We start from the raw sequence: 10,000 nt of genomic DNA, 5'->3' as shown, positions 1-10,000 counted from the left end.
GCTCGTTCACTTTTATGCCTTGGTAATCATGATGGCATCGAATGGGTGTTCGGGTGACGCCAGCGCCATCTATGAGAACCAAGATCTGATCACCTTGAGGGACACTGACCAGTCTTTCCATACGCATAACGATACTCCGAGTTCAGACACCCATCTATTTGAGGCTCTACAACAAGAGAAAAAAGACAAACTCCTATCTCCTAATTGGAATTATAATAAGGACGGGGAAACGGTTTCCGTCACATACGGAGAAGATGATGAATCTCTCGGAGAAATACTTCAAGATCTATTCGACGAGTATCTTAAAGGCTGCTCGTCCACCGTCATATATGACGTGGACTATGTGGACTCCTTGGCTTTGCATGTCTTTCTACGTCTCCCCAACCCCAAGCAGGTATGTTTGGCTGGTAAATGTGAGATTTTCACGTGCATGCAGGATATGCAAGGATATACTGTATATATATATATATATATGTGTGTGTGTGTGTGTATATATATACACATATATACATATCATATGCATATATAGGTAAATATGTGTATCTATATATATGTATATATTTATATATATATATATATATATATGCATATATAGGTAAATATATGTATCTATATATATATATATATATGTATATATATATATATATATATATACATATATATATATATATATATATAAATCCTGTTCATGCAAGGCATTTGCTTTTCCTTACATTGCTTAAAAATAAGATTTTTTTCGGTTGCATTTAAAGGAATTTTCAATGAGGTAAAAAGTAAAAAATGAAATGCTAAAATTAAACATTAGTTCTCAAAATTACATATATATATATCAACAACTCTAGCCATCAAAGCTCTTTTTTTCTCTCAAGACTTTTCCTATACTTATAATATTCCTTAGAATAATATGAACCATAACAATTGTCAATTCCTGATTCATGTCCACCAGTCACGGACACCGCTTTTGGAGATCAGATATTCATGAGAGTACTAAATCAACAGTTATTCTCCATGCTTCAACAGCCATCTTGATTTTCTTAAGATACGGTTACTTCTATCAGATTATCGAGGTGAAATCAAGAGAGACCTTTAATTCCATCGCCTTCGGGGGCCGATGGACCTGCAGGTCGTACGTTTTCCTCCTCCGTAGGATGGATATTCTCATCGACTTCGCGAATACGGTCGAGGATGCTTGGGACTTCAGCGGGAAGTAAGAGTTGATCTATCGATGGTTGTTGTTCGCGATTAGTCAGAAGTTGCTTACAATTAGTCAGAAGCTGTTTACGATTAGTCAGAGGTCGTTTACGATTAGTCAGAAGCTGTTTACGATTAGTCAGAAGTTGTTTACGATTAATCAGAAGTTGCTTACGATTAGTCAGTATTTGTTCACAATCAGTCAGAAGTTGTTTACGATTAGTCAGAAGTTGTTTACGATTAGTCAGAGGTTGTCTACGATTATTCATTATTCAGAAGTTGCTTACGATTAGTCAGAAGTTGCTTACGATTAGTCAGAAGCTGTTTAAGATTAGTCAGAATTTGTTCGCGATTAGTGAGAAGTTGTTTATGATAAGTCAGAAGTTTACGATTGGTTAGAAGTTGTTTATGATTAGTCAAAAGTTGTTTATGAATTGTCAGAAACTGTTTACGATTAGTCAGAAGTTGCTTACGATTAGTCAGAAGCTGTTTACGAATGGTCAGAATTTGTTCGCGATTAGTCAGAAGTTGTTTATGATAAGTCAGAAGTTTATGATTGGTTAGAAGTTGTTTATGATTAGTCGGAAGTTGTTTATGAATACTGTAGTTAGAAACTGTTTACGATTAGTCAGAAGTTGTTTATGATTAGTCAGAAGTTGTTTACGATTAGTCAGAAGTTGTTTATGATTAGTCAGAAGTTGTTTACGATTAGTCAGAAGTTGTTTACGATTGGTCAGAAGTTGTTTATGATTAGTTATGAGATCTTCAAAATAAGATTAGAGCACTTATTTTGATTCTATGGGACTTTAAAAGTCATAGGATGCCGTTAGATTAAACCAAGGAATTAATATAATAATTCTATTTGTTTTCCAAAGGTACGTGTTGGTAGGAACGTCAACGGAGAAATTGGAGCTATTCGCCACGTCGTGGAAAGGAAGGAAATCCCAACATATCATTGGCATTATTAAGGTAAAACATGATATGAATTTTCATTCAATCTTTTATTTGCCTGTCTGAGACCAAAGTCTATAAATTAATGTCCAATCAATATGTCGAAAGCATACATGCAAGCGTCAATATTTGAGTGAATATGAGTAAGCGTTTACCAGCGTAAACTGGCCTTGCATAACTGCCAAAGGTATTTAGGACTGATATTACAAATATTTCTTGCAGAGCCTCGAGGGCTAAATCGGTTAGGGCAGCAAGCTTGGACTTTGTAGAAGTCTGTGGCGCGGGTTCAAATCCGCAGCCGACTAGTCAAAGAAGCGGACACTTTGCTATCCATGTAGACACCTCAGGATATTGTATGTAATCGACAGATAGGTTTGCTTAAAGCAAATGGGTATTACACACTAATACACACACACAAACAGAGCCACTCCAACACTTTCTAAACATAACAGACACCTCACACGTCTCGAACTATCGACCTAACAGCGCCAGGACTCCTCGCTGCTAGGGGGAAGAATGCTGGTGACTGGTACAACAAATAAACATGCACTACTGCGGTCTCTACGATGTCAGGCAGGGCAGCCGACCGGGACTACGGTGTACCCCAAAGCCAAAGCAAAGTCCTTCAAAGAGAAGGCAACCTTGCCTACCCAATACAAAATTGGAAAAAAAAAACACGTTTATGGAAGATTACAAATATTTCTTGCCTCATTCATAGGGAAACAGCGCCGACAAGTGGGATATATACACCAACAGAATGTACACAAACCCTCCCATACAACGAAGCATCTCCTGGAGAGATGGACAGTTTACTTCGCGCAAAAAGATCTTTCCGAATAAGATATCGAACCTTCGGGGAGCCGTTCTAAAGGTAAGGTTGGTGAATAACTACTGGTTAGTTACTTTGGTTTGATTTCTGATTTTTCTTTAACCTTTTTTCTATTTTCGAGTTGTTTGATTTGTTTACAAACGTCATTGCGTATAATTTATTATTATTGTTATTATTATTATTATTATTATTATTATTATTATTATTATTATTATTACAATAATGAATGAATGAATGATTTGATGACAGAGAACTTCAAAACATTTATTATTATTATTATTATTATCATTATTACTAACTAAGCTACAACCCTAGTTGGAAAAGCAAGATGCTATATGCCCAAGGGCTCCAACAGGGAAAAATAGCCCAGTGAGGAGAGTAAATAAGGAAATAAATAAACGATATAAGTAATGAACAATTAAAATAAATAATTTTAAAAACATTAAAACAGATATTTCATATATAAACTATAATAAGACTTATGTCAGCCCATTCAACGTAAAAAAACATTTGCTGCAATTTTGAACTTTTGAAGTTATAAGTTAGGTTTGGTTAAGAGTTCATTTCAGTTTTGGTTTAATAAATTAAGATTGGGTTTGAATTAAAAGAGTTAGGTTAGGTTAGGTAGTATATTTGCACTTCGTTTGTAAAAATCTTTTTGGGTTTTGATATGAATTTCTATTTTTTGTATCTTAGTTTTGAAGCTTCTATTTTAAATGAATAAATGAACTATATGAAAATTAATGAACAAAGCATATGAAATATCTTAAGATCAGTTTGAACTTCTGAATTTCCACTGATTCAATTACTTGACTATAGTTTATAGTTCATATATAAAAAATCTATTTCAATGTTGCTATTAATCTTAAAATACCTAATTTCAATTTTTTATTACTTTTCATATAGTTTATTTGTTTCCTTGCTTCCTTTCCTCACTGAGCTATTTATCCCTGTTGGAGCCCTTGGGCTTATAGCATCTTGGTTTTCCAACTAGGGTTGTAGGTTTGCTAGTGATAATAATAACATAGATTATTTCCTTGTTTCCTTTCCTCACTGGGCTATTTTTCCCTTTTGGATTCCTTGGGCTTAAAGCATCTTGCTTCTCCAACTAGGGTTGTAGCTTAGCAAGTAATAATAATAATAATAATAATAATAATAATAATAATAATAATAATAATAGTAATTAGGAAGATACTCCAACAATCTGCTCACAACTAAACTAAACTTCCCAGAATACATAAAAACAGACTCAAAATAGATATATAGCCTACATCCACTGAGTAATCCTACCTCTAGATACATCCTGCAGGTAGTGACCTTCGAATGGGAGCCCAGCGTCCTGTATTTCCGAGATAAGGACGGCAGGATGGTCTATCCTTTCGGCATCGACATCGAAGTAGTGTCAGCCATTGCCTCTGTTTTGAATGTCACATTGCAGTTCGTGGAACCGCCACCAGGTGACAGGTTTCTTTCTTTCTGTTTTGTAATTTTGTGATTTATTTTTGAAATAGTGATTTTTCTATTGTTTTTTTTTATTGGAAATTGATTAGGTGATGTTTATGTGATGCAGAGAAAAAGATAGGTTAATGATATGTATATCTATATATATATATATATATATAGATATGTATATATACATATATATGTATGTATATATATATATATATGTGTGTGTGTGTGTGTGCGTGTACTGTATATACATGTGTATATATATATATATATGTACTGTATATATATATGTGAGAATATATATATATATATATATATGTATATATATATATATATATATGTGTGTGTGTGTGTGTGTACATTATATATATATATATATATATATTTATATATATATATATATATATATACAGTATATATATATATATATATATATCCCTTAACGTGGTGAAAAGATTTGCATATGGCCATGATCAGGAAAGCTGTACTAGTCAGAAACACCCATACTAAGTTGGTTTGCAGTGAGCGATCAAACGAAAATCTCCCACCATCACCAATCCGTACACCGACCAGCGTGGTGATGAAAACTAGCCGAACTCCAGACATGACTAAGGACATATCTGAGGCCTTTGTCCTGCAGTGGAATAGAAATAGCTATATTTGTTGTTGTTGTTTTGTTCAATAATAGACAAATTAACCCTTTTAATACCTTAATGCGTTTGCTGGTCTATAGACAGAGGAACTTTCTGGAAAAAAGGCAAACCAAACGACGTGTGTAATTACCTCCTACAACGAAGTTGGAAGGAGGTTATGTTTTACCACCTGCTTGTGTGTTTGTGTGTTTATTTGTGTGTTGTTTGTGAACAACTTCCTAGCCACTATTTTAATCGTAGTTTAATGAAACTTGCAGGGATCAACTGTTATGTAAAAAACTGGAAATGATAATATTTTGGAAGGTCAAGGTCAAAGGTCAAGGTCAAAGGTCAAGGTCAAAGGTGAAAGGTGAAAGGTCAAGGTCACAGTCAAACAAAATGTCAAATTCACGTAATCAGCCATAAGTTTGGACATCGTTGTCACAGAGATTTCAAACTTGGTACATATTTGAGCACATGAAAAACCCACGCTAATTAATACATGTTGAGGTCAAAGGTCAAGGTCAAGGTCAAGCAAAAGGTCGAGAAATAAGCTACCGCAGCGGAGGTCTGCGTTGTACTGAGTGCCCCACTAGTTATTATTATTATTATTATTATTATTATTATTACTTGCTAAGCTACAACCCTAGTTGGAAAAGCAGAATGCTATAAGCCCAGGGGCCCCATCAGGGAAAAGAGCCCAGTGAGGAAAAGAAACAAGGAAAAATAAAACATTCTAAGAACAGTAACAACATTAAAATAAATATTTCCTTTATAAACTATCAAAACCTTAACAAAACAAGAAGAGAAATTAGATAGAAAAGTGTTCCCCAGTGTACCCTCAAGCAAGAGAACTCTAACCCAAGACAGTGGAAGACCATGGTACAGAGGCAGGTTGTCTTTAAAATTGCATTAAGAGCAAAATAAAAAATTTATTCATATTTTACTGAGTTTCACCTACTGCAGGAGAGCTATGGGGAGTGGCTACAGAAAACGGATCTTGTGAAAATCCACGCCAATTAATACATGTTGAGGTCAAAGGTCAAGGTCTAGGTCGAGAAATAAGTGACCGCAGCAGAGGTCTGTTCTACTGATTGCCCCTCTAGTTATTATTATTATTATTATTATTATTATTATTATTATTATTATTATTATTATTATTATTATTATTACTTGCAAAGCTACAACCCTAGTTGGAAAAGCAGTATTTATAACTCCATTAAGAGCAAAATAAACAATTTATCTATATTTTACTGAATTTCACCTACTGCAGGAGAGCTATGGGGAGTGGCTACAGAAAACGGATCTTGGAATGGAATGGTTGGAATGCTCTCGAAGAACGAAGGAGACATCGGCCTAGCCAATCTGTTCTTGACACTTGGCCGTTTTGGGGCCGTTGATTACAGTGCTCCTTATGATGCAGAGGTAAGCTTTTTTTAAAAGATGGAATAAGTTAGTGGAAGGGTATAGTAGGTCTGTTTATGTTTCTCAATGTCTGTCTGTGTATATAACATATTAAAAAAGGTACTGTTTGGTTGAGGGTGACTGATGAAGGATGGTTAAGATTTGAGATGAAACAGACTACAGATTCTATCTTATATGTTTTCCCAGGTCAGTTGCTTTTTGGCTCGGACCAGCCCACCAGCTCCGAAATGGAAGTCTTTGAGTTTGCCCTTTCAAATGAACGTGTGGTTGGCGCTCTTGATCGGCATTCTCTCTTGTGGACCAGTGCTCTATGTTTTAGCTCGGGCTAGTGAGAAGTGGTGAGTTCTATCAAATTCAACTCTTAAATAGAGTAGTAGTATCTGAAGACATATGGAGCTTGATTTACAGCCATAGCTTGGACAGAAAGGGTTAGGAAGTTAAATGTATCATAAGATTAATACCCAAGATAATATCTGGAGCAAAAAAATTGGGATTGGTGGTCAAAGAACTGGGCAATGATCTCATATCTATATCATGAGTAGATTTCTTTATTTATTTATTCAATACCTAGGTCTACATGGCTGAGGACTATGAAGAGCAAAGTAGATGATGAATGGAGAAGTAGTGAATTAAAAGCTCAAGATAGAGACGACCGGCGAAATCTAACCGAGGCCATTTGCGTCAATAGGCGTAGGAGGAGATGATGATGATTTATTCAATAGCTTTTTGTGAATGAATTCAATTGCATGCATCTTTTGCACCTAGTCCATGCATTCTTTGTTAATTTCTTCAAATATCCATCATAATTGCATTTATTTTTGTCGTAGCGTTCGTACATTTTTTGTAAAAGTTGCCACGAAAAAAGGCAAATTTTTTAGTTTTCAATGAATGACTATGCCAGACTATCCTGCCATCTAAGAATTTTTTCTAACACACCCATCGATACTATTCTAGTGTTACCAATTATTTTGCATATTTTCAGTGGGAGAACAGGCTGGTCAAATCCATCCTGTACCCGAGAATGTACTGCTAGATTGCATTCAGTAGACCAATAGATAATATTCTCCTTACTTCTTGTGTATATTTAGCACTTGCAAAGGCTATGCCTCAACCCTGAACCTGAACCTTAACTGGCTGGTCTAATCCATCTTGTACTCCAGAACATACTGCTAGATTGCATTCAGTAGACAAATGGATATTCTCATTTCCTCTGGAGGGTGAATAGCCTGCTCTAATCCATCCTGTACTCCAGAACATACTGCTAGATTGCATTCAGTAGACAAATAGATATTCTCATTTTCTCTGGAGGGTGAATAGCCTGCTCTAATCCATCCTATACTCCAGAACATACTGCTAGATTGTATTCAGTAGACCAATAGATATTCTCATTTCCTCTGGAGGGAGAATAACCTGCTCTAATTCATCCTGTACTCCAGAACATACTGCTAGATTGCATTCAGTAGACCAATAGATAATCTCATTTTCTCTGGAAGGAGAACGGGCTGGACAAATCCCTCCTGTACTCTAGAACATACTGCTAGATTGCATTCAGTAGACCTACAGTTAATATTCTCATTTTCTCTGCAGGGTGAACAGCCTGGTCAAATCCATCTTGTACTCTAGAACATACTGCTAGATTGGATTCAGTAGACCAACAGCTAATATTCTCATTTTCTCTGGAGGGTGAATAGCCTGGTTTAATCCATCCTGTACTCCAGAACATACCAGAATACACTGCTAGAATGTATTCAGTAGACCAACAGCTAATATTCTCATTTTCTCTGGAGGGTGAATAGCCTGGTTTAATCCATCCTGTACTCCAGAACATACCAGAATACACTGCTAGAATGTATTCAGTAGACCAACAGCTAATATTCTCATTTTCTCTGGAGGGTGAATAGCCTGGTTTAATCCATCCTGTACTCCAGAACATACCAGAATACACTGCTAGAATGTATTCAGTAGACCAACAGCTAATATTCTCATTTTCTCTGGAGGGTGAATAGCCTGGTTTAATCCATCCTGTACTCCAGAACATACCAGAATACACTGCTAGAATGTATTCAGTAGACCAACAGCTAATATTCTCATTTTCTCTGGAGGGTGAATAGCCTGGTTTAATCCATCCTGTACTCCAGAACATACCAGAATACACTGCTAGAATGTATTCAGTAGACCAACAGCTAATATTCTCATTTTCTCTGGAGGGTGAATAGCCTGGTTTAATCCATCCTGTACTCCAGAACATACCAGAATACACTGCTAGAATGTATTCAGTAGACCAACAGCTAATATTCTCATTTTCTCTGGAGGGTGAATAGCCTGGTTTAATCCATCCTGTACTCCAGAACATACCAGAATACACTGCTAGAATGTATTCAGTAGACCAACAGCTAATATTCTCATTTTCTCTGTAGGGTGAACAGCTTGATCTAATCCATCCTGTACTCCAGAATATATTGTTACATTGTATTCAGTAGACCAATAGATATTACTCTCCTTTCCTCTTCTTTCATTTTCCAGTGGAGGAGAAAACAAGCTATTCCAGTCATTCCTCTTCTCTGAATTGTACACCATCGGATTTCACTTCCGCCAGGCCCTCACGGCTATTCCGATTCGAACCAACACGCAGGTTTTTATCAGTTTCGTAGGCCTATACACCTTCATCATCACCACCGCCTACGGATCAAATCTCACGGCCTTCCTGACCGTCATCCAAACGCCCTCGGGAATGGAGACAATCAAAGAGCTCTATAAGTCCGGGGCAGAAGTCTCCGGGCTCGGTGGGTTCTTCAAGGGAGCCTTGGCGTCTTCGGTAGATCCGTATCTACAGGTATTTGAATGTTTGAGGCGTTGAACGAAACTATTAGATGTACTCTTAGTGTAGGCCTATTTATGTTAAGGATGTTACACATTCAGCTATTGATACTAATATCATGCTAGCGCTTGAATGTTTATGTAAATGACACATACACACATTCACACATACACACACACACACACACATATATATATATATATATATATTTATATATATATATATATATATATATATATCAAATGTTCTTTATCTTGGGAATGTATTACACTAAACAAAATTTTACCAGAAAATTACATAATAATAATAATAGTAATAATAATGATAATAATAATGATAGTAATAATAATAATAATAATTATAATGATAATAATAATGATAATAATAATAACAACAATATTAAAATAATAATAATAGTAATAATAATAATCATAATGATAATAATAATAGTAATAATAATAACAATAATAATAATGATAATAATAATAATAATAATAATAATAATAATAATAACAACAACAACAATAATAATAATAATAATAATAATAATAATAATAATAACAACAACAACAATAATAATAATAATAACAACAACAACAACAACAACAACAATAATGATAATAATAATAATAATAATCCTTTTCTCATAGGGCTTAGCTGACCGATTCGAAGCCTACGGTGACCTCAACCGCGTATGGCCCCAAG

General features: G+C 35.2%; 1 protein-coding gene across 1 annotated transcript in view; it reads left to right on the top strand.

Annotated features, from left to right (window-relative positions):
• The first annotated feature begins 1,148 nt into the window (after positions 1-1,148).
• Positions 1,149-10,000, top strand: part of LOC137618019 (ionotropic receptor 21a-like) — a 10,968-nt gene continuing 2,116 nt past the window's right edge. The window contains exons 1-8 of the mRNA XM_068347939.1: positions 1,149-1,207; positions 2,067-2,160; positions 2,861-3,013; positions 4,281-4,428; positions 6,326-6,477; positions 6,664-6,815; positions 9,001-9,310; positions 9,946-10,000. The exon at positions 9,946-10,000 is cut by the window's right edge and continues 104 nt beyond it. Of these exons, the coding sequence (XP_068204040.1) occupies positions 1,149-1,207; positions 2,067-2,160; positions 2,861-3,013; positions 4,281-4,428; positions 6,326-6,477; positions 6,664-6,815; positions 9,001-9,310; positions 9,946-10,000 (1,123 nt within the window). The remainder of the gene's footprint in view (positions 1,208-2,066; positions 2,161-2,860; positions 3,014-4,280; positions 4,429-6,325; positions 6,478-6,663; positions 6,816-9,000; positions 9,311-9,945) is intronic.

The sequence above is a fragment of the Palaemon carinicauda genome, chromosome 24 (genome assembly GCF_036898095.1).
Source record: "Palaemon carinicauda isolate YSFRI2023 chromosome 24, ASM3689809v2, whole genome shotgun sequence".
Lineage (NCBI taxonomy): Eukaryota > Metazoa > Arthropoda > Malacostraca > Decapoda > Palaemonidae > Palaemon > Palaemon carinicauda.
The sequence above is the reverse complement of the archived record's forward strand: the minus strand, read 5'-3'. Positions and strand labels throughout refer to the sequence as shown.